At 39.4% G+C, this 25,353-nt stretch overlaps 1 protein-coding gene across 2 annotated transcripts; it reads left to right on the forward strand.

The window, feature by feature from the left end:
- The first annotated feature begins 1,380 nt into the window (after positions 1-1,380).
- vps37d (VPS37D subunit of ESCRT-I) lies at positions 1,381-25,353 on the forward strand. 2 transcript variants are annotated; one of them, XM_060863293.1, is made up of 4 exons: positions 1,381-1,695; positions 11,981-12,146; positions 20,640-20,722; positions 24,430-25,353. In XM_060863293.1, the coding sequence occupies exons 1-4, from the start codon at positions 1,573-1,575 to the stop codon at positions 24,931-24,933; spliced, it is 876 nt and encodes a 291-aa protein (XP_060719276.1). In that variant the 5' UTR covers positions 1,381-1,572; the 3' UTR covers positions 24,934-25,353. The 2 variants fall into 2 exon arrangements, with proteins under 2 accessions (XP_060719276.1, XP_060719274.1); XM_060863291.1 differs by having other exon boundaries at positions 1,385-1,695; positions 11,975-12,146.

Genomic DNA, 25,353 nt, shown 5'->3' on the forward strand with positions numbered 1-25,353 from the left:
AAAAGTTTTATTTATTTATTTATTTATTTTATATTTAATCTAGTCTAATTTAAATACTCGCATAATCATTTGTAATCATTTGGATCCATTATTTATTCAACATTTCCATTTAACTTCAATTTTTCTTTAAAAGCTCTTGATCACCTCAGACATGATGTGTGTGTATTTTACATTTTTCCAACAACAACAACAACAACAACAACAACAAAAACAGTTATAGTGATATATAATGAGTTAAATTTAAGCACTTATGTACGTCGCTCTGGATAAGGTCATCTGCCAAATGCTGTAAATGTAAATTTGGGTTCAAGGCATCGCATTAAATGCTGCAACTATAAAGTGAGTCTGTGAACTCAGAACTCAGACAGAAGAAAATATTAAATATTTAGATACAGCAACTTAGTTAAGACACCCAGGCAAAGCACGAGACATGTTTTTCACAAATACAGTAGGGAAAATCGTGTATTAACAATAACTGTTAAAATTGTAGGTAAGCAAAAGCAAAACAAGATTAGATCAGGTTAAGGCAAGATAAATAGATATGTACGGCATGTAATATATATATATATATATATATATATATATATATATATATATATATATATATATATATATATATATATAATGTAATATATAAGTATATATCTAAGGCTATGCCATTGAAAACAAAATGTTAAGACACTGTTGAAAAGGAACAACAAGTAGAAGGTTCTAAGGTTATGGCATTAAAAAATCTGCAAGCTGAATAAACAAGTTTACTAAAAAATATCATTTTATTATCATTTTATATATATATATATATATATATATATATATATATATATATATATATATATATATATATACACACACACATGTGAAATATATATATATATATACACACATAAATAAAATAGTGCAGATGTATGTAAGGCACAACAATATGTGCAGAGAATGAGGAGTATACATACAATATGTACACTGTACATTGTATGTATAATTGTACAGAAGTTATATACAAGATCAAACCTTAGTAGTAGACAATGCAGAAATGAAAGAACAACAGTAACAACAACAAAAACGAACAAAAAAAGGAGCCAAGAGACACTTCTACTTCCTTCTTGCACGTTTCAAATGTCAAATTCAGAGACTGCAGTAGCACAAATTACTCAAACTATAAAAACATGCCCAGTCTGAGCAAGTTCCCTTGATGGATGATGTAAATAGAGGCTGACAAATTGTGCAGAGCAACAGGTGGTCTACAGTCTCTAATTCTATACCTGTTTAACCGGCCAGTCAGTGTAGGTGCTGATTAGGCGTGTTTAAAATAAATAAAGTGGAAGTCATTGGACACGTACAAGTTGCACGCCCCCTTGTGGCTAAGGAAAGTCTTACACCACACAAGTGTAAACGTGTGATATCCTATTGCATTGTCTCTAAACAGTGGCGTGCCTTCATACCGATGAGACCTCCTCCGCCTGCTCCTGCTCTCTGCTCCTGCGCCTGCAGCGCGTCTCGGCTCGTCTACACCAGCGAAATGCTGATCCGAGTCGTTTAATTCGGTTTCTTTTCTTTTTTTAAACGGGGACGACAATGTCCCAGAAGAGGGAAGTGAACTCTTGCCCGGACGGGTACAGGGTCCTGAGCACTAGTGAACTACGGGAGCTTCTTCAAGATGAAACAAAAATGGACAAAATCGTGCGCCTTAGTGAAAAGGTGAGTTACGACATGAAGGCTGCACTGGAGCGCGCGTTTGCGTCCATCTGTCCCTCTGTCCCTCAGTCTTTTCTGTTAGTAGATGATTTTATTTATTAAACCATCCATGCTTTTTTCCCCTGGTGTTCTGACAGGCAGATTTTGCTGTACCGGCGTCCAAGTCCGCATTCTCCCCAAAACGCACTCACCAGTGTCGGGTTTACGACGGAGACGTATCGTTTTCTATGCGGCGTGGTTTGCATCTCTAATAAGCGTTCGTGCTCTTTAAAGGCTCAGATTTTTTCCCAATGCAGTTAGAAAGAAAAGAATGTCATCATGCCTCCAGCTCAACAGATTATAGGTTTTATATATAAATATACACAGTATATATTTGATTCGCAGATCAGCTTTGATTGCGTAATGATCAGAACCGCGCATTAACCAAATAATTGCAGCTTAATGAAGTGTTTAAAGTTTGAACCCTAGTTGCATTTCAAAGACTTTTTTTTTTTTTTTATCTTTGACTTTTAAGGCAGGAATCACGTTGCAAGAGCTTTATACAAGTTAAAGTCAGATTTTGACAGCAAATTATGGCACTTCTCATCGTGTCCAGGATCATTTTCACAATTCAGCTTCGACAAATACGTGTCTGATCGCTTAGTATTAGACTCCTCCAAGTAGAAACTGACATTTGATCAATGTCTGCCATACTCGTGGGCCACTAGTGTTGGCAGAATTTCTAAATCCACATCACAAATGCGTTGGCTCATCACCGGGAAAATGTCAGCAGTTCTGTTGGGTTAATTTGGTTCGCCCAAGCTGTGGTGCAATGTAACCAGGAGCAACAGACTTTCACCCAGCTTTAAATCCATCTTTCTAATTGTTATGAACGGTGCTCTTTAACAAACAATGGTCCAGTGCTGTAAAATGTCCAGTGCCCTGCATAAAGAGCAAACATGAGTCGACAGTCGACAGAAAAAACTCCCTGGGAAAAAGAAAAGGAAGAAACCTTCACAAGGAACCCATCATGTTTCTGGTGGCACTTGATAGTTGGGTTGTAAATCTTTACTCTTTTACAACTATATACTATAATTTTAACAATACTAAATGTATTGAATAGATTCCATTCAGTTTGAGGATATTGTGAATAAGTGTCCTAGGATGAGCACAAGACAGTCAACAGAAGTTGTTTTTACACAAGTTAAGTGATATTATCCATCAATGTCAAGGCAAGACATGGGCTAAATACTTGGGCTGTTTAGGCATTTGCTATTGTTGATTATGGCTACTTGGGTGGACCACGGTGGCAGGTGTCACTATTGAAATGAGCCTTACCTTCCAAGTTGCAACCCCAAATGGCAGTTATGTCTCCGAGAGCTCTATGACTTCATGAATCATATGTAGCTGGTTTTGATTTATATAATAATCCTAGAAATGAATGTATATTAATAGCATAATAACAGTAGATCAATTTCTAACTTACAGTAATGCTACGTCATGGCTATTCGTTTATCAGCATTATTGATAGACTATAATTCAAAATGAAGGGTGTGCATTTTTAGGGGGCGTTTCTAAATCTAAATCTTTTTCTGCAGCCATTAGCCAGAGTGCATATTCAACATATTGAGAACATTATATTTTAAAAAAGTTTTTTTTGCATAAATGTGCTCCTTCCCTGACTGCACCGTTGAAAGTTTATCACTGCTGACCAGCCGGGTGGGTGTCAGCCTGGGTGGGGTGTCAGCCTGGGTGGGGAGGTGGTGGGGGTAGATCAGTGGAGGGTCACGTGACCATGCTTTGGCGCACAAACCTCATTGTGGGCGAGTGATGCATGATGCCCGATCAGAGTCGCGACGCCTAAATTCATTAGCGCGCAAAGGTCTCCAAGGGCAACCGCTCAGAGACCGCGGTAACGGCTCAGTGAGATGGACGAGAGTCCTCGCCTGAGTGGGTTTTACTTTACCGTGTACATTACCTGGCATTGTTGTCTTTGAAACACTATTCAAGTATGCAAAACTCCCATTCGTCCGCTTTCAGCAGCAGAGATGAATGAGAGCCTGTTTTCTCGTTACTCTGAAGTAAATAAAGGACACCCTTTATAATCTTTACAGAGTCCTGAAGTATTTGGCAAATCTCTTGACCACCCCCCCACAATCCTCTTCTCCCCAACAACACACACAGTGCACCGTTCATGTGCTCCTCGTAAAACTCTCATTTACGACTTTGACTTGTAATTCAGACTTGGCGTGATTTCAAGTGCTTGCGGTAAATATTGCCAACCACTATGGATGCTGTTCTTGTTGCATTTGTAGGAATACTGAGTTCCCTTTTCGTTTTCTTTGTTCTTGTTGTCTATTTTAAACACAGCACAGGACATTCTGTGTTTCCAAGTCACATGCAGTGGTCGGTGTAGCATATTCCTATTTCTGACATTCAGGGCCATAAATAGGAACAAGATTTTAGTAAGGTCTACATTGAAGAAATGTGTCACGGTTAATATAGTACAATCACAGTATTGACTGTTTCTCAATACTTCCTTTCTTATGTGAGCTGCTCTGACTCGTGTTTGACATTTCCATTTTACAGAATTAAATATTTAAAATAATAATAGTTATTTTTTGATTTCTGGATGATGTTACACATCTTCAATAGTAATTTAATAATACACTTAATCATGCTTGGAGTATGTTATTTGGGAACTTGTGTGGGAAGTGGTGGCACAGTGGTTCAGGCTTTGGGCTACTGATCATAAGGCTTAGAACGACTTATAATTCACATTAAGTGATTATTTATAGCAAACTTTGGAGCTTCATCTGGTTGTCTCACATAACTGCAGACAATAAGCTGATTTGTCTAGCTGTGTATATATACATACAGTATATATGTTGTATACCTTTTGAAAAAAGTAATCAATCAAGTAATCTGTTTGTGAAAGCTTAACATAGGCAGTTTGGTCTGTGGGTGAACTTAAAGTCTGCTCCTCAGCTCATCTGAGGTCAGCTAGTCTCGGCCATGCTGACATGTTATAAATATGGTTTGTAGTTTAGAACGGGGGCATAGAATTTGAGGGCATAGAACCTTTATTTTCACCACATATACATTACAGCACAGTGGAATTCTTTTCTTCACATACCCCAACTGAGGAGGTTGGGGTCAGAGTGCAGGGGCAGCTATGAAACGACGCCCCTGGAGCAGGGAGGGTTGAGGGCCTTGCTCAAGGGAACAACAGTGGCAGCTTGGCTGTGCTGGGCCTTGAACCCTGATACTCCGATCAACAACCCAGAGCGTTTAATGTGAAATCTCACAGTATAACCCTTGAAAGTGTATTTTACCCTCAGTATATAAAGCTTTTGTACATTTCCTCGACCAGACGTTCTCAGTATTAATAATCTAGGTGTTGCCGTGTCTGCACTTATGACAAGTGGTGTGAAAATGGGATGATGAATTGGACTGCAGATGCATTTTGACTTGACAAATCCAGGAAGCGCAGCCACAGTGACACCGGGTTTATTGAAACAGACTCTGTTTCAAGAAATCACCGTCATCTCTATCTCTCTTTTTTCTGATTTAGTTACTGAGTCAGATCTCGTTGTGGGTTGAAGTAGCCTGTAATTTTAACCGACGAGTGGAGTCAGATGTGTGCGGATTCGATCCCCAGCTATTCATTTTACGTTCAGATTTCTCATTTCTCTCATCTCAGAATGCTTTATACCGCAGCAGTTTTGAATCCCCCAGTCTGATTGGTTAAATAGGTATTGATTCTTTTTGTAAAAGAGCAGTTTGGATAGTAGTGGCAGCTGCGAGGCAAATTGCAGTTATGGTAGTCGGCGTCAGCGTAGACACTCTGAGGTGATGCTGTAATATTTGTGACGGGTTTCTTTTGTAAATTTTTTTAAAATATTTCTTTATCACATGACGTTTATTATTAACTTCATGAGAGAGGAAAAAGTCAAGCTGGTTCATGTGGTATTAAAAAAAGGAATAAAAGAATTAGGATGTTGTTATTGGAAAATAATTTACTTTAGGGTATAACAATCCTCGCATTAGGCTGCATCACATTTTCCTATAGCAGCACATCCCTCTTTTGTGTTTTATGTCTAACTTCAAAGTAGATCTTTTGAGACAGATCCAGGTCTGTTTGACCTTAACGTGGAGTTTGTTTGGGTGTCTTGAATGCTTGTTTATGGTGCTTTAGGCTTTTTAAATTGAAACAGGTTTGTTTACTTTCTGGTGCATTGTGCTTGGGAAGATAAAAAAAACTGCTCTAATACTCAAGTCATCAAGACAAAGACTATTTAAAGAAGTGGTGACCTGGGCTGCTTCAAATCAAGTTCTGGTGCAGTTCAACTACATGATTCAGCCCTGATTCAGCCCTAAACGAAGTATCTAAGTCAAAAATAAGTCAAAAATGTTTCTGCCCTTACATTTATGGCATAAGGAAGACCAACTTACAGTTTCTCATGTATACAACCTAGCAGGTGAGGGTTAAGGGCCTTGCTCAAGGGCCCAACAGTGGCAGCTTGGTGGTCCAGGGATATGAAATTTTAATCAGTAGTAAAACGTCTTAACCACTGAACTACCACTTACCATTGTCTAGTTTGCTATCGGTATGAAAACAGTCCTGGACTAATGTAATGTAATGTATATGTTGTTAAACTGTTTTGAAGTTACCATTGGTTCCAAGATGCACAAGGCAACAGGTTATTATGGTCGATTCCCGAAAGCTAGAAATAGAGTTGAATAAAAATACGAAGGCACAAATTGAATAGAAAAAGAATAATAAAGTGCACAAAAAAACTTTGAGGGTTTGTGCTCAGAAAGACAGAAGGCTGAAAGATAAACGATGTCCTGAATGCTTACAAGGAAAGTCACAAGTACAGCTGTCTTCTTTAAAACATTTATACGCCTGCGTTCACATTCTCTCCCAGTTCCCGTCCAGAACTCGATGTGAGCGTGATGTGTGCCATTGTCGTTCTTGCTGTCTTTGTGACATTTTGATAGTAAAACATAAAAAGGATTGCCAGGGAGCAGAACACACAGTTTTCCGTTTTATCTTCAAACCTCATTGCCAGGCGACAATGGTAACCAGCTGCCTCTGGTGCTCAGGCTGATGATGAAAGTATTACACAAATGTGCGGTGGTTCGCAACAGAAAAATATAGTCTGAGAACAGCACTGAGGAAGCAGGCTGAGGGATTCAGTCTCTGTGAAATCATCCTTGAAGTAAAAATGCAACCTGGGCAACTTTGTATATTCGTTTTAATTATTAGCTTAAATGGCACACAGCATTTATTTTGTAATAAAAGTCTTGCGTCGATTTATTTCACTGGTTTCGTTGATCTCACTTTGGTTTCTTATTAATATGATTGCTGGATATTGGTGCATAAGAAATGTTTTTTTTTTTTAGTTCTTATGAGCTAACAGTGAAACCTGACCATTATCCTTTATGCTTGAGATATTTTTCCCCTACACAATAATATATACAGCACTAATCGTTCAATAAAAACACAAAACATGTATTTCAGGTAAGAGTTTTTCTGTAATGTTTTTCCCCGATGTCCTCATGTAACATTTCCTATTAAAAAAAGATCGCTGGAATAATAGCCTAGAATTCTATGGAAGTGTTACTTGAAAGACAGGTTTGTTGGAAACGTAACTAGTCAGTGAGCGTTTGTTTTAAAATACATATGACAATGTGAATTTATCCAAATTTTAATCCAAGAAAATCCAGGAAACTGGATTTTAATCCAAGAACTGGTTCGCATAACAAGTTTGTATGTGTACTTGTTTTCTTTCTGATTTGTCGAGTCAGTTTGATCCTAACGTCAAGCACGTCAGAATAAACAATGCATATAAAATGGCCTGTTAGATTCGTGTGACATTTAAAACCCCAGACACAATAGAACTGGAAAAGCATCTACCATCTCACATCCATTATCTCACTGCCACCCAAGCGCATGACTTCAAAGTCTGTTTCCAGACTGTTTGGTCTATGTAACTTGCTGTAATACCCAAATAGCATATGGCTTTAGAGTGTTTGAAGGATGCAACCACATTTTTCTCACAGCTGGTGAAAGGCTACTAAAAGAATTTTAGTCGGAGTAAATCGTTTCCAATAAACAAGATACGCAGTAAAAAAATTCGGACCAATCTGCCACGGTAAACAGTTCTATATTCATTCTTTTGGACTACATATCATCTTAACCACATGGCCCTCGGAGATTTTGTGTCCAGGAAAGTGAGTAAACAGAAATCAAGGCATGTTCTAGAGGAAATGGATAATCCATGTTGATTCCTGTTTAGGGTAAAACTGGGAGCTGTTCAGACTGCAAACTGTCCTGTGTTGGGGATTGTCAGAATCAGAGCAAGACAGAAAAAGTGAGAGAATAAAGTTTAAGTTTAAACCAGTGATGTCTTCTGATGAGGGGCCAAAATGCTTTGGATTCCATAGCTCTGAAGTTATGCAGAAGTGGTTGACTTTTTTGCGATACCGTTATCCAAGATTGGCATTCAAACATGCTGAGAAACGGTAAAGAAACAAACCAAAAAAAAGACGAGGTTTGGATGGTTATGTACTCCGGGTGAGTTAAGACACATGGCACAGAGTCAGCAGACCGACATTTTAGTCGCTCAGGAAGAGTGCGTGAGTTATAAAAGGTAAGAGGCGGAAGACTTCGTAAGTCTCTGAAAAACCATTTGTAGTGGTTTGCGTGACTGACTTGTTCATGTCACAGCAGAAAACCACATCCTTTAGCAAAGAAGACAAGTTAGTAAGATACAAAACACCCTTGTGGTTAGATTCAGTCTAGATGAGAAAACGTGTGCAGACAGTAAAAATGATTTCAAGCTATACCTTAATCAAAATAAAAAGAGCGAATGCCTTCGAACAAGATTCGAAGTAGAATTAATTAGAGCATTTCTCTTTAAATAGGACCAATTACCATGCATGTTTAAAATGAATTCAAAGGCTTTGGACACCATTTTCAACTTTTCATCCTTCTTTGCATATCCTTGAATATTCATTAGTCCAGTATGGCACCTAATTAAAACCTGAATGTATCATCTGCTATACCATACACAATCAAGGTTTTAAAAAAAAAATAAAAAGCTTGTTCTTTTCAGTTTAATGAATGTTCATTAGTTTAGAGATGGAGACATAAGCGCTAGTTGCTGATTGTTGGATAGCTTATTTTGGGCAGTACAGGTAGGAGCAGTGGAAATGATGAAAGTAAAAAGCGAGCAAGCCGCTTTCATTAGCTTAAGAATTTGGCATGCATGTTTTCCCAGTAATCATAATGGAAGTGCTGTGATATCTGCCACTTAGAAGCGTTTGAGGCGGATCAGATTTACGGCACACAATAACTCAAGCCAAACGGAAGCCTTTTTTTTTTCTTTTCTGGAAACAGATTCATTACATAATTCATTTTTCATTTTGTCGTCTCTATTGCCGAAAAGATCTCGAGATGTTCGGACGATCCGTCCTGATACGTGAAGTTTATCTCGGTTCGTTCAACCGTTTAGCGGCAAAGACTAAGGGTGTCTCTAAAATGGATGGAGAATAATAAAGGGATACCATTGGAGTAGGCTTGGCTTTTATGTAGACTGTGAAACCAAAGAATTGGAGAATAATAACTGCTCATGATGGGTTCGTGATGGAAATGCTGGGTGGTTTTTCTCACGATAATGTAGAACAGGCCTTGAAATCCAAGTAAGAAATAAAAACACGTGGCTATTATAGGATAATATCACGACAGGGTGATGTGATCCGTTAAAGAACAGATCGTACTGTTTATCCATTTTATTACATGTTTAATGTTGCAAAAAAATCAGTGAAAGAAATTCATTTCTGATTGTCTGATTTATAATGTAAATACTATAGTATTTGGTTGTTTTCACACCAGCCTATATATCGAATCCTCTGTCTTGAAGTTTTAAATTTACTCCTGACGCTTAATGGAGACTCTGCAAAAAAAAAACAAACTGCAAACATTTTTAATACCTGTCTGTAACAACAGCTCTGACATTTCTTCAGACTGAGAGTGAATCAACATTCAGCAGAGCTTTGGTATAAAGCGTTTTCAAACATTCTTTGTTTCAGTTGACACCTGCCGCAACAAAACATGTAATCTTCTGGGTTATTTTGTCTAAGGTGACTCAGATGAGCCATGTTTTTGCATTTGTTTACTGATAAGCAAGCACAGTGTGATGCTTATAGATTTGCTGCTGTAATCTACTTGTCTTAAAAAAGCTTGTTCCAGACACACACACTCACACACACACACACACACACACACACACAGACATGGTTTCCACTCAGTGGGCTTTCTCCTAAAGGCACCATTTGTTATGCAGGAATTGAACATTTAATTTTCAATCAGTTAACACCCAGGGATGAAGAAAAGCATGTCATTATTCTTTGTGTTTGATTCCAAGCCATGCATTTGCGTTAATTATAAAATGATTACCTAAGTGCTCTGAAGTTTCACTAAGTTAGTCTGAACAGAAATCAGGTGGTGTTTGTGTGAGGTAAAATGTCGAATGCTAATGATAATTAGCTGCAGCGATAAATTGCTATGAGGCAGGGAATTTACAAAGCAGTACATGGACCTGCTGTGATTAAAAAAAAAAAAAAGTTTGAATTTGAAAGCATAAAAAAGGAGCTTTATATAACAACCGAAAGTATTTATTTATTTATTTTCCCAGTCATGTTCTTTTAGGTCATTCTTAGCAGCTCAAATATGACTCATTTTCATGAGCACCCAGAAAATCCTCTTGGCTCTTTCACTTTCCTCTTAGCGAAATGGATACTGAAATGGAAATGGATCTAGTGGGGATAGCAGAGCGGTATTTACTGAGGAATTGCAATGCAGGCAATATTCTCATATTCATCTAACAAATAGAACATTAATCCTCTTATATGTTTTGCTAAGTACGGTAAGGCTCTGCGATATTGAAACACATGAAACTAGTAGTTGAGGCCACCTCCTGGATTCATCTTAATATTTCTGGCATAAGCTAGGGGAAAGAAACACAAATTCCACAAAATTCCAGGACGACCCATACCTCATACTCTGGCATGGGCAATTACGCTTAGTGTAGAGAATGTGGTTTTTCAGGATGACTGAGCTTTATGCGAATGCTTTCCATTAGGATGTTGGTTTGGAGGTTTGGATTTGTCTCTATAGTTCCCAGAGCGCTGGAGTTAGTGGTCTTGGGCAATGTCATGGAGGGCAAAGTTAAAATGACGTCCTGAGCTGTTAAGCAACCCATCATGTACAGGATTTTTATAATTAGATCTACAGAGAGTGAGTCGTGGCAGTCTGAGGCAGTTGTTCATTAAATATTGTCTCCACCACAGCTTTGGGCTTTGGCTCTTCCTGTGTGAGTTAAATATTCCAAACGGTCTTTCATCTGGAAATCATTCATTTGCACCCACGGCAATAAGTGGGATTATTGGCTTTTGAATAATTTTTTTTTTTTTTTATGAGGTATCTAGAATACTTTTGTCTGTTTCTTGATGATTCTTTACAGCCCTTCCGCTTGCGTGTTCATGGTACATCAAGTGCCATGAATTTAACCTCTAGATAAAAATTAATTGAAAGCCTGAAAAGTGAATTAAGCGAAGCTAGTGCCAGGTTTATAGCTTGACGTTTACAGCTATATGGTTCCATGCCAAACCCTTTAAAGCATTCGCTCTGGCCCTATGAAACACGAGCAGAGCTGTAGCCTTGACCTGGAATTCAAGCCCAGTACCCAGCAAGGTGGATAATCACACTGGTATGAAAAGGCCTCTGGCTTATATAGTCTCATGGGTGGTCTGCAGTCACATGAACACTTGTCTACTTATTTTCAAGCTTTCTTCACCATGAATAGTGTGAACTCTTTCCCCATGACCTGTCTGTGACCGCATGCACAGATTTGAATCCACTTGTACTGCTTATGCACATACATATCTCCCTGGAGCTCTATGTGCTAACATTTCCTCTCTGCTGTAGTCAGACCTTGAACACTATCTCATGTGAGAAACCGTGGCAAGGCAGTGTTGATGGTTTATTGGGGTCCTAATGGACAATAAAAGGTCTTGGACATGCCAGAGTTGGAAAAATTGTAGGTGTGGATCAGAGATTTAAATCAAGAATGGTGAGAGAGAAAAGTGTTTACTGGTGTTTACTTTTTTTGGTTCCAAACTTTTGATTTGATAAGACTTTGCCTCAAGCCCTTGACCCTGTTCTAACTGTCCAAACAGCTGGAATTGTCCCTTGTACCTGGCCTTCTTGGATTAACTGGGATTTTCTGCTCAGTTTCAGGAGCTGCATGTGGAGAGGGACACATTGCTTGCAACTAATCGAAGTCTCGCAGAAGAAAGCCTTGCACATCGACCCCGGCTACAGAACGGTAAACTTCAGTTGGCTGCTAAGTATGCAGAACTCGCAAAGCTGGCCGCTTCCTACAGGGAAAAGCAAAGCCGACTTGGTGAGTAACCGTGTTTAGTATGTAAGTTATGATGCTGAGGCAAATATTTACATGCAGCTCATTAGCGTTAATGCTGTTCATTGTTATTAGAATCTCTAAAGCCTACCTTATTTCTCGCAATACATACACATTCAGGACATGTTCTAAAAGAAAAGAACCAAAGTAAATTTCCTAATGAGGCAGTGAGCACCACTGTACACAGTGTTGTCTTTACCAAGATGGAAAATCCTTTATGGAAGATGTGATCAGCATATAATTTTAAAGTTGTCATTAGAGCACTGTTATTTTTATCATTTTGCAAAACACATGATGAGAACAGCATTCGGACACTCTCAGCCCTTGCTTTTGCTAGTGATATTTAATCATCATTAGGTGAACTTGTTCCATAAAAACATGACCTGATGGTCTGGTGCCACCTCATTTATGCATAAAACAAAGTATTGTTGTCATCCTGAATTGATCATCCACACATCCTTTAGCACTGGTACAGCCCAACCTGTTGACCCTGCCATCCGGGGCAGAGCGGTGTAATTCAGTCCTACGGGTGAGTCGAGGTCATCAGGTCTCCACCTGGCTTTTCCCAAGTCCTTTCATCATGGGCCAGGAATAACTGCTGTTAACCAGAGCAGGCCTATAGAGCAGTGCTCAAGTTTCATTGCCCTAACCAAACCATGCAGTATTAAGGGAGCAGTTTTCATTTGTTGTTCTTTTCACGATCATTCTAACCAGAACAAGAGAAATATTATGATATTCCACCCCACTTATCCTCTCTTGGCTAAATCCGTAGTTTGTCTAGTTCTCATACCCTAATATTGTTCTCTGGACTGTAAAGACCTTTTGGCTATTATCAGTTAATAAAAATTTAAGCTTGTGGAGATTTTATACAAAGCAGAGAACATCTGATGGTAAACTGTGAATGAGGTTGCCTTGATTGCAAAGTACAAGGGCCAACTTAAACGAAACAGAACCCAAAAGAACAGTGAGCGAGTGTAAACCGCAATGGTCTGGACACTGGGCCTGAACAGGATGACTGCCCCTGCTTGCTTGCACTGGTGTTTGTTAGAAAACAAAAGGCTGTAATTAGAACGGCCCTGTAGGGACCTCAGAGGAAGATCTCCCGCTCCCTCTCTTTCTGTCTGTCTCTCCCTTCCTATCTTACGTCTGCTTGGTCTGTTTACACTCCCAGCCTATGAATGATTCAAGGCTGTTGGACGCAGTCATATTCCTCTTGGCTGCATTAATTTTCATTAAGGATAGCGAAGCCCTGGAGAGCTACCTCGGCAACAGCCCACCACAATCCTTAAACACCTCACACCCTCCTTCCTTAAACACCCTCTCCATCTCCATTTGAGGAGGGAGTCTACATTCCAGCTCTCTGCCCAACAAAGCCAATATGAATTATATGTTGACATTTTCCCAGGCCCCTCCCCGCAATTATACAGACGCAAATGGCAGATACATTTGAAAGGGCCTTTGTTTGGTCCACTACCTCCAGCGCCCAAGATTTGCAAGATTCTCAAAGGTCTTGACTGTTTAGGACGTGTTCCATAGTGTACAGAAATAGTGAGTTACTGTGCACGAGTCCATATCGCCATCGCCATCTTTGTAGCTTGAGACGTTCTGCTCTATCAACACAGTCTTCCTCTGTTTCACTCTCCCCCCCTCAAAGCAGCTGGCCAGTGATGGAAGAAGGGTGGAATGTTCACCTTCCTGTCACCATGTTGCACACACGAAGCCGCTTCTCCAGCTGCAGCCTGGGGCAGGATGGGTGGGAGTGAGATCCTTCCTCCAACTCTGAACATCTGATTCTTATTCTGCCACGGTTACAGCCTGGAAAAGCGTGACAGAACGAGAGATACAGGGTGAAAATGACTAAAATCCCCATGCATGACTAAGGGAAAAGCCTTGTCTTATGTCTCAGAGCTTTGCACAGTCAGGCTCAGACATCATAGGTGTCAAGAAGCTATGAAGTCTAGTTCAGTTTCAGGCTTGGAGTCTTACCTGTCTGTTCAGGTATGTGTCTTGGAGGGTTTTTATTACCGTGTTGTACAGTCATTCAGCTGCTGACGCCTTCACTGGCATAAAGATTCCTGAAAAAAATCTTTAACAACATTGTTCTGCTGCTACACCACATGTTTCCAATAGCACATTCCTGGCCTACATTTTTCTCTGGAGAGTGACAGCTTTGGTATGCTTTACTCTATTTGTTCTGCTTGTAAAGCGGAGGTAGTTGTCATAGATTTGTAATATGACATAGCAGCTTGGCACGCTGCCTTTGGACACAGGGAAACCTTTTTTTTTGACCATTTTAACAAGATGGCTTTTAGAAAGACTGGTCCAAATCCAGAGCATGTAAAATAAAGAAATGGGGTGGAAACAGGTGGATGGATTTGATGGTGATGTAAATCATCATCCACTATAAAAAAGGATCAGTTCTATTTGAAAGCTCCAGTAAATCAAATGTAACAGTCTGTAGTCTAGATGAAGGATCATATATAAGATATAAAAGATTACAGAATAATCTTACTGGTGAATGTGATGCAATTTCAGCTATTCTTGATGGTCCATGACATTAAGTCATTATTGTCCCATTGAACTTTTGGCCATTCTACTTCTTTCACATTCAAATAAGGCTTTATGAATCACAGTCAGGGTTACCAGGTTTCAGCAAATATTTCAAGCCCAACAGACATTATCCTTTCCATAATCCCACTTTCCCTCTATTAATCTTACAACAGAAATTTTTTCTACTGTGTTAACTTATACTTTCTTTTTCTTTGCCGAATGTTTGCGGAACTTGATTAAAGTTTTGCTATAAAACAAGATTGGCCCAATTTACTATAAATACTGATCCCAGTGTGACTATATGCTTTATCAGATGCTGTGAAACCTAAGTTAAATACATTAGAATGTTTCATTTTTTCTAAACCGTAATATACGTTAGCTTAAGTCATTTGATAGCAAGTAATCTGTCCCGAGCTCCATTACAGCAAGAAGAATGGAAACCCGAAGGGAGATTATAAGACTGCCCAAGGTAGAAAACTAAATCTGTCAGATTATATTGTTCATCTGGGTTCAAGCTATATGGGAACATAGCTATTATATTACCAGTAACATCATTCTACTATCTATACGTCATATTAGTGAAGTGAGAAGCTCTATTAAAACGTTGCACATAATGCAAAGCTACATTTCTGCTCTATTGTTTACACAACATTTTGTACAGTAACTTCAGTAACTAACGTCCTGAAGTGTTAGCATTTTCATCCTCTTGTACCATAGAAGTTTTTAACACAAACAATTCTAGATTTATTCCAACATTTAAATAGATTCTTTTTTAATCCATTATCATTAATGGTGTTAATATTTGCACACAGTAACGATAAAATATAAGATTAAAATAGCCTGTATTATTAATTAGGGTGCTTTTTAGCTACTGTAACTGCTTTATAATATTTGTTGAAGTGACAAAATGTTCATATGTTCAAACCAGAGAGAGAGAGAGAACAAGCAAGAGAGCTATAGTTCTCACTGGTGGGAGAGTTTATATTTAACAGGACTTCATTGCCCTGCCTTTTGCCTCTGAGTATTTTAAAAAAGACGGGGTGGATATCAAAGTTGGATTAGGGCTATTGAGCTACCCCACGCCTTGGCTTAGTCTCTCAGTAGGAGAATGAGGCCTCTCACAGACATTTTGAAATTCATCCCTTGAAAGTCTACCCAAGTGCACAAGTCCCTGGAATAATATACTTTCCAATATTTCATCATCGCTAGAGTTATGTTAGGGTTCATCGCTAGGGTTCACACGAGTTCAGGCACAGTGAACATAAAAAGAGAAACCTTCAAATAAAAAAGAAAGTATTGAAAAATTTTAAAACGTTTCTTTACTAACACTAAGCATGCTGTTGTTGTTTGAGCACAGTTGGCATGTACTTATTTAGCAACATACGCTAAGCTACTTAAGCTATTTAGCTTAGCTGTTACCCCTCCAGCAGTAACTATTGAATTTAGTATCAGATTAAAGATGTTATGTTGTGTAAACTTAGTATCCAAGGTCACATTCAAGCTAAATGTAAAATAAGGTATTATTTTGGGTTTCAAATGTCATTACTGAACTAGCAATCATTAATCAGTTTCAGAATTGTGTAATGTAAAATGTTAACCAATTTGAAGCCTTCAGGTTCTCAAGGATAGTGAGACTGAGTTTGCAAAAGTGATGTTTTAAAAAGGGTCACTTAACATGCACTATTCTACACAGCATGTCTCCTTTGAGACCTTTTTCTCTCTCTGACTCCATCTTTGATCTTGCATGTATTTATCTCTTTGGATTAGAGAAAACGCTTCCAAAATTGACCGCAAACAGTCGCTGTCTAAGAGCCTTCGTTTGCGTTCCTTCTCCTTAATCTGCTCCTGTAATGTTTTCATGAGGCTGAGCTGGAGAAATTGGCCGGCACCAGATGCCGTCTCAATGCCTTCATCAGGAAGTGAGTAAAAGCAAGAGCATGAGCAAGGAGTTTGTGCCAATCAAGCTCATTTTAGAGTCCAAACTGGTGCCTGAAATCATCCGAACAACCCCCACCCTTATTTTTTGTGAGCAAAACAGTCGGCGGTATTTATCTTCAAAAACCACAAGAGGACACCCACAGCTCTGGTGTTTTGACAGGAAGTGTGTATATTTATGCAGGGTTGAGTGTGTGTCTATGCAGATGTGTGTGAGAGCAAGACCAAGAGTGAGAGAGACCCATTTTCTTGTGTGTAAAAGCTTTGTATAAAAGTATTGCTTTGTGTACCGTCTGAACCAAGACTGTCCGTTGCTGATGGAAAAGATTCTGGTCTGATTTCAGATTTTCACTCCAGCCAACAGGAGCTACAGCTGAATTCACTTGTTTAAATCTCAGCCATCAGATGTGGCTGTGTTTAGTTGAAATGAAAGACCGCTGACTGATAAATGATGGCTGTAAACAATTTTTTTAAATTTATTTTTAAAGCCATGCATCTAATGTTAATCTTACTGGAACGACTGTACAGCTACTTTCAAAAAATACCTAACTGTTGGGAGCATATATCTGTAAATCCTGCAAATGATTTGGTGTGGAGAAAATAGTCCTAGAGTATGAAATCTAAGAGAAAAGATGCTTTTAGAGAGAAGAAAACTAATAGAGAAGAATCAGAAGGGGAAAAAATCCTTCATGGTGGTTGGTTTTCACCAGTGGTTTTTTTCTTCGTCTCAGTCTCCTATTGAAGTTTTGGTTTGCACTCCATAAGAAGCGTTTATTTGCTACAAATAGAGCTTGGAACCTATAATTTAGTGCTCCAGAAGCCATTTATGCCTCCAGACCCCCCAATAATCTCATTAATTCTAATTGTTTTATAGCATTGCAGCAATCTCGTTATAGCTATACGTTCTTGCTCATATCCTGTCTGTTAAAAAAAAAAGCTGCATTTGTCAGCTTTTTGTTAATCATTTATACTTTTTAATTAATGGATTTGGGACTTTATCGATTTTCATATCTCATTTGCTTTGCTTTTGTGTTTCTTTTTTGTTGGTGGTGGTGTTTTTTTGAGTATGTCAAGGGGTCAGTGTTGCCACCACTGTGTAAAAGTCTCACAATATGGTTCTTGGTCTCTTGGTTCCCACAAGCCTCTAGGATTTATTGGCTCTAAAGTACCCACCCCCAATACAATGTCCATCCATGTGAAGTGCCAATGCCCAAAGGAACCCGCTGTGCAAGTACTTCCAAGAATGTAGGTCACCTACAGCTGCTCCCCAAGTGAATGTTTCTCTTTTCCTGTCACCTTCCATTACAACTCCTAACATCTGGTTAGTGGGGTCAAGCAAGTGCCAAGCCATTCATACTCCCTTTAGGGCCACAGGCTTCACTAGGTTGGGGACACGTGAAGCCCTCTAGGTCGAAAGCACTCTAAAGTCTTCCATGAAGTAACATCTAAAGCCTGCTTAAGACTCTGTGATTACTACAGTCTTTAAACCTTATGACTTGTCACACTGTGAGAGATGATATCAATAAAATTTGTAACAGATTATACGCTAAAGGTCCTCTTGACTTTCCACTAATGAAAGTTCTGCTTACATCATCAGTCACTGTGATCTGGGCTTGAGCAGCTTGAGCAGGCGTTTTTATAATGTAATAAGGATAATTTTTTGTTCATTAGAATATTTTTATTTATTTCCATTGCATTGGTGTATTTCGGGTGGCACGGTGGCTTCGTGGTTAGCACGTTCGCCTCACACCTCCAGGGTTGGGGGTTCGATTCCCGCCTCCGCCTTGTGTGTGTGGAGTTTGCATGTTCTCCCCGTGCCTCGGGAGGTTTCCTCCGGGTACTCCGGTTTCCTCCCCCGGTCCAAAGACATGCATGGTAGGTTGATTGGCATCTCTGGAAAATTGTCCGTAGTTTGTGATTGCGTGAGTGAATGAGAGTGTGTGTGTGCCCTGTGATGGGTTGGCACTCCGTCCAGGGTGTATCCTGCCTTGATGCCCGATGAAGCCTGAGATAGGCACAGGCTCCCTGTGACCCGAGGTAGTTCGGATAAGCGGTAGAAAATGAGTGAGAGTGAGTGAGTGGTGTATTTCTAGTATCACATCATTCTACTTTTTTTTTCTGACACTGTTGTCGGTCATCTTTGGTTGCGAAGGCAATAAAGCAGCCAATGACCAGCATGTTATTATTATATTATGCAGTCCAAGACCATCAAAATCTCACAACTGTCACATTTCCATTACCTTTTCTAGTGCCCAGACTTTCATGCTACAGCCAGCCACCCTTGCAAACTCCACCGAGAAACCTAGAAACCCCACCATATGACTGGTCACATGATTAATTCTCCAGATAGCAGTCACCCAATTAAGAAACTTTACGTCCCTGTTTCCAATGACACATTTCCTTTAAACAAAACCGCACTTTTTCAAGTGATGATTCCAAGCTTTGTGTTCTTTGATATTCTATTTTTGACTATGTTTATGTACTTGTTTTTGCCCCAACCAGATATTTGCCCTTGGATTATTTGATTTATCTTTTAATAAACTGTGATTCTGTGTCCAACACATGCCTCATTCCTGACGGTTGTGATGTGCTGTTTCTTGTCTGTGGCAGCAAAATCAGGGTGAAAAATCATACTGTGTAAAGCTGGCTTAAGAAGAACAGAGGCAGGGGAAACGATGAAGATGTTATCAGTAGAGACAACTCTGGCAAGGCAAATTAGTTTTGGTGAATTCTACCGCATGCGATTCAGACCTTTAAATGTCGCAAGATGTATAAATATCTCCCAGCCTACTGTGCTTCACCACATTTTCCATCTGAGTATGAGACGTCAGCTAGGTTACATTGTTGACAAAATGTTTTGTATGTTTTCTTTGCAAGAAAAATCGCTGTATCAGGAGGCTGTGAATTATTATTATTATTACAATTTTATTTTATTTTATTTATTATTTATTTATTTATTATTTTTAAAAGCACCGATGTTTCTGACATGATCGTATAATCTACATCATATACACTATCAATAAATAAAGTACAATGATATTGTGGCAAAGCATAAAGTGAGGCTTTACATATACCCCAGAATCATGTCCTTTTTCTTTTTACTTCTAACTGTAAAAACTGGTTGAGGAATGAAGTCAATACAACCCACTTAAATAGCATTTTGGGGATTCCTCCAAAGCTACATCATTTTGTTGATTGCCTTAAGTATACGGCTATGGCGCGATGCAGCAGACAAAGAAAAAGTTTCCCCAACAAAAGTAGCAACATCTGCTTGTAAAACCACAGGCGTGTATCCACACAAGGGAAAACGATCAGCCCACCCTCGTTGGAGTTTGTTTTCTATTTGGAGCTGGAAAACTTCTCAGACACATTCAGGATTGTTGATATGGGCCGAAATAAAATCACAGTAGCACCCGAAAGGGTGAAATTACCCGTAAAAAGACTGCTGACCAAACTCCATTTCTAACAAGTTGGCTTGAATTAAGGAACATAATGGAGGCCAGTTGGTGTCATGGTGCTGACCCGCACTTGCCCTCCTTAGCTACTAGCGCATACTCTCTTTGCTCACACACTCAAAGGACTTGGACGTTAGGGCATGTTAAACTGGTTGGTCGCTATAGTAACACCATTTGAACACTCGCTGTTGGACCCCCCATCCCCACTCCCTTTCCCCCTCCCCCACCCGCCTTGTACTTATTAGCAGAGATGAGCTAACAGAAAGTGATTGCTTCCTCTGTCTCCTACAAAGACGCTCTCACACAGCAAACAACACAAGAACTCAGCTATACACATGTACACAATAGTATGTTTTTGCAAAGCTACTGTAATCGTCAGGACTGGTTTTAAATAAATGTTTAATATTCCCATTGTCCTTGGTGTTCGTATTTCTTCCATAGCAACAAACACAATACGGACATGTCACCAGTGAGCCTCGTTGTGTGAAACTGAACTCACACGTGCTAATGACAGCTGAAATGTTTTGTGCTTTTTCAGAAACCCACATGCGGAAGCGGAGTCCACAGACTGCTCAGAACCTCCTACAAGAGGAGGTGGCACATGTCGAGGAGCAATCTGAGGTAAACTCATCATCTTGTCTTGTCTTTTTTTTTAGTTTTTAGATTCCTCTGTAATTCTGTTACGCTATTCAGTCTTTAAGAAAAAAAAGAAGCCTCCTAACCCCCTCCCAGCTCCAACCCCATTCCCTTCACCCCAGTGCAAATAATAAAAAATTCAGTCCTACTATTCTCACAACTTTGCTTGCGCAAACACTTAGGCGATGTTCGACCTAGAGGGAAAAAATTTGTTTCCAAATTGTTTATTGCTTTCAGGGTGACCCAGAAAGGCATGCTGAGATCTTCAGAAACATTATAAGCCTGATGTACAGAGCTGTTTCCGTTTCCAGGCATAATTAGGCTGCATTCTGTGCTAAAACTGTTGCAGGAACGTGGCATACACATGTAACCATCTGGTTTGGTGAAATTAAGTATTCAGATAAACTTTGTGTGTGTTTTAATATCGCTTGTCCGTATGGCTGCTTTTGTTGGCACATTCCTAGCACATATCACTATTAACGTTAACGTTTACATCCGTTTTCCTCAAATTGTACAGACCATTTTCGCGTTACACACGACTGGAAAAAGGAATCCAGTCTAATTACAGACTTTTGTAGAATGTCATTTATTCGTTTCACACTTGTCCTGTTTCCATATCTTGATGCCTTCCACACTGTTTATTTATTCGGTGTTAACACGTATCTCTTTATTACTTCATTTAAACTCACAACTTAACTACTAAGCTATCACACCTCCTAAGTTCCAAGGTGTTAGTCAACTTCCTCCCATTTGCAGCGTTTACACTGCAGTTTGTTTGCCTCACATAGAACCTATTTCACTTTACTGAACATCTGGCCCTAAATATCTCACAAATGCTAGGAAGTGGCACAATTTTAATGGTTTAGATTTAGAGCAATTTTAATACCTTACTAAAACTACTGGACAATTCTGAAGCCAATTATTCGTGTAAAACAAGCACAGATACATCAGAGATAAAAATATATGTAAGGCAAAAGTAATGTGACTAAAAGCTAGGTGAAAGCTCAAGTGAAAACGTACGTCAGCAATGGATGAAGCCTGGGAAATGTTTATTGGTAATGTGTTTCAGGTATTTTTACATATCATATGTGGTAGATGCAGAAAGCTAGCACTAGAGAATTGGTAATGAGAGTAATGTGCCATTAAAAGGTTTAAAAATTAGTAGAAGGTGAAGTTTTTTTTTTGGTGTTAAAATTAAGAAGGCAGTCAGGTTTAATTCAGTTTAATTTTATTCTGTACTTTTAAAAGAAGACATTGTTACGAAGCAGCTTTAAAGAAATCCAGGATATAGATTAAGGATACTAACTCCTTACTGCTCGATACTAACGAGCGTGCCAGTTTCAGCAGATTTGTGAAAAATGCAATGTGTAGCAATATGATCAAACATGCTATTTTTATCCATTTCTAGCAGACTTCAGTGTGGTTTTTTCAGTGTTAAGAACACACACACACACACACAAACACACACACACACATTCAATAACAAATGCTTCATTTTTTCATTTTTTTTTTTTTACATCTCTTACATCTCTCCAAAGATCCACGCTGTATTAAATATTTAATCCCCTTGCATTAGGAATCCTCTAGATTAAAGCACTTAAAGCAATTCTGTGCTAACATCAAATATCCATTGACCATAAATAGCCTAACAAATGCTATTACGTTAACCGTAATCGAGTCAAGGATAGGTTAAACGCACACATTTGCTGAGCAGCATGAAAATGACCCTTCCACTGGTGTTGCACCAAACCGAATTAAAAGAACCTTATCGAGTTAACAAAACATTATAGCTGAGCTCTGTTCAGAACGACCTATGAAAGTAACACAAGTTTCGATATATGCATATGGCACTCAGAGTCAGATCTCGCCAGCTCCTCAGAAGGTGAGCAACCGATCGATGGAAAGGCCATAAATAAACATCCTGCTTTTCAGCCCACTGTCAAGGCCTGACTGACAGCCCTGAGACTTCGACTCATTAAGCTGCTCTGCTCTGATCGATGGCCGGGCTAAATGGATAGTGACCTTGTGCCTGGTGTTGCTGTCAGCCAGGTATGAGCAGCCGAGATTTCTGTCGGAGGCGAACGTCTCTGTGGCCTGTCCATTTACCTGCTGGATTAGAGCCATCGATTTCCTGTTGGAGCAGACAGACCGAGATGCTCTTGTTATACGATAGATACATGAAGCTGCGCATAGAATTGAGTGATACCTAGGCATAAACGACGTGTTATCGACTGTATAACATTAGTCACTTTCAGAAGCTAATTAATTAGTTCATCCTAAAGATTCTGTGCTTAGATTCTAAGCCACAACATGCATTTTTATACTGAAGTTGCTCAATATTTAGACCTCATGTGTAACTAAGGAACTTAAGTGCTATTAAGTTATGTAAGAGTTACACAAGTAGGCGGAGTTTAAGTGAAGGGGCGTGTCTCAGTTACGCACAATTCTGTACTTGAATCGACTTATTCGATATTTCTTATGCGAGTCAAACTACCACCACAAAGTCTACCACAAATAATTTACTGGCGTCATTTTATTTATTGGAATTATCACAGTATCGCAAATTAAAACATTGATCCAATAGCTCAATTCGGCTAAATAGCTCAGCTGATCTAGATTTGGAATTTTGAGTCTTTTCAGAACAGAAAAGATTTTCAGAACACAATAGTAAAAAAAATAAAAAGCACAATAATATAAAGTACTGGATATAAAGTGCTATTCTATAAGCTGCTGCATAACTAGGGATTTATAATTTGTAGACGCTTAGATGTTTATTCTCTTTCATCTGCTTGCCATAGGTCATCGTCATGGTAATTTGTTTTCTTTTAAGTCGTCCCTTGCTGTTAAATTGTTGTTGTTGTTGTTGTTGTTTTACTAATACACTTGATAGCTGCGGAAATTTCATCTTTATTTTCTATCCATGATTTCTGTCCATGATCCAAGTGCTTATGTTTAGATCTTAACAGCGATCTAGATGCTATTTAGTCTCCCATACATACTAAAAACGATTTGGCAAAATTTGAATAAACATGAAATCGCAGTCCAAAAAAAACAACAACTTTGTAACCAAACTTTCGGTAGGAATCACTTTAATGACACAATTATCTGTGTAACTTTAGGATTCTGAATATGGTCTGAAACAGATGATTTCGGTCACTCAAGCTCCAAATGGATGAGGCTGTTTATCTGAGCAGATGGCAAAAGCCACTGATTTATGGCTTGCTACGAGCAATGCCTCAATACGGACTGTATTGTGTTTATCAGGGTGGAAATCGGGGTGAGGCAGCTAGAAGACACAGCTATCATCAATAATTTAATTACCCCATACTGGGCTGGATAAGGGCTCTACCACCTGCTCTCTAGAACAGAGTCTCCTGTAGACACATTACTATCATGTTAAATTAATCACATACTGTGATCACTCGACCGACTTGTGTTTACAGACCTAATAGTGTATTGAGTTCAGCTCAGGTACTCTTAAGGTGTGACAAACAGGAAACAAGTACATGAGTGACAAAAGTATTTCCTGTAAATATTTGAGTTGCCAGTAAATTTTACCCCTTTTAAAATGTATTTTTTAATTATTGTGCTTAATGGAATTTGGCCTGGAACAAGATGAATCACTGAATGCTGCATGTTTTGAATCCTGTTTGACTTCCTGCTCTCTGATATCTGTTGTTTGACCTCCATAGGAGCTTCTGAAAAGATTCATGGAGGGCCAAGTTCCACTGGAGGACTTCCTGGACTCCTTCCAGAGCTTCAGGAAGACATATCACATCCGCCGTGCACAGGTTGAGAAGATACAGGAATTGAAAAGACCTGAGAGGAAGCCGACCCAGCGCTCTGAGAAGGAGGAGGAGGAAGAGCAGAAGAAAAAGGATCAGGGGTCAAAGGAGCTCCGGCCAAATGGTATTACCTCCCATGGGTCGGCACGTGTCTTCCAGGTGCGTTATGGCCTGACGCCAGCCATCCTGGTGCCCCTGTCTACGTCCTCATCTCCAGCCGCTAGTTTGTCTCCTCTGGACTCATGCCCAGGACAGAGGCAGGCTTTAGGGCATAGTGCCCCTCATTCGTGCCCTGGGCAACCCGTGGGCCTTAGAGTGATAGGACAGTTACCCGGCTGGCCAGTCAGACCGTTGCGGTTACAGCAGCTCTATAGGCCCAGTCCACATCAGCATGAACCTCCATATCGATAACGTCCAAACACTGTGCATCAGTAATGTCTGACTTGATCTGCTCTGAGACCTTTGGGTTAATGTAAAAAAAATTTCATCGGTCAGCGCAAAGGTCGCTTTTATCCGCCTGAAACGGAGATGATTGGAAAGCCATAAAATGTCTTGTCTATGTTGTGAACAAGCCGGTGGATTACACAACTCCAGGGCGTTTCTGTCAGTGTTGCCTGTTTGTGTTGTTTTTGTTTTCTTCCTGTCCCTTTTGTCGGGATATGGCTGCTGCTTTTGTGAGGGAGTGAGAGTCGTTAAGACCCTAATTTCTGACTGGAAGGACTTGTTTGATGCCAATGATGTTCTGAGAAATGCCAGGCTAATGATATTGCCTTGTTATGGTGATGATGATGATCAATAAAGTCGTATTATAATGTTTATTACAAACCACTA

Source organism: Tachysurus vachellii, chromosome 26 (genome assembly GCF_030014155.1).
Source record: "Tachysurus vachellii isolate PV-2020 chromosome 26, HZAU_Pvac_v1, whole genome shotgun sequence".
NCBI classification, from domain to species: Eukaryota; Metazoa; Chordata; class Actinopteri; order Siluriformes; family Bagridae; genus Tachysurus; species Tachysurus vachellii.

Bases quoted from the DNA above. Each gene is read 5' to 3' on its own strand.
- vps37d (XM_060863291.1), top strand. From the start codon at position 1,573: ATGTCCCAGAAGAGGGAAGTGAACTCTTGCCCGGACGGGTACAGGGTC. The intron at 1,696-11,974 runs GTGAGTTACGAC...TTTTCTGCTCAG, and splicing joins TCGTGCGCCTTAGTGAAAAG to TTTCAGGAGCTGCATGTGGA. The intron at 20,723-24,429 runs GTAAACTCATCA...TGACCTCCATAG, and splicing joins ATGTCGAGGAGCAATCTGAG to GAGCTTCTGAAAAGATTCAT.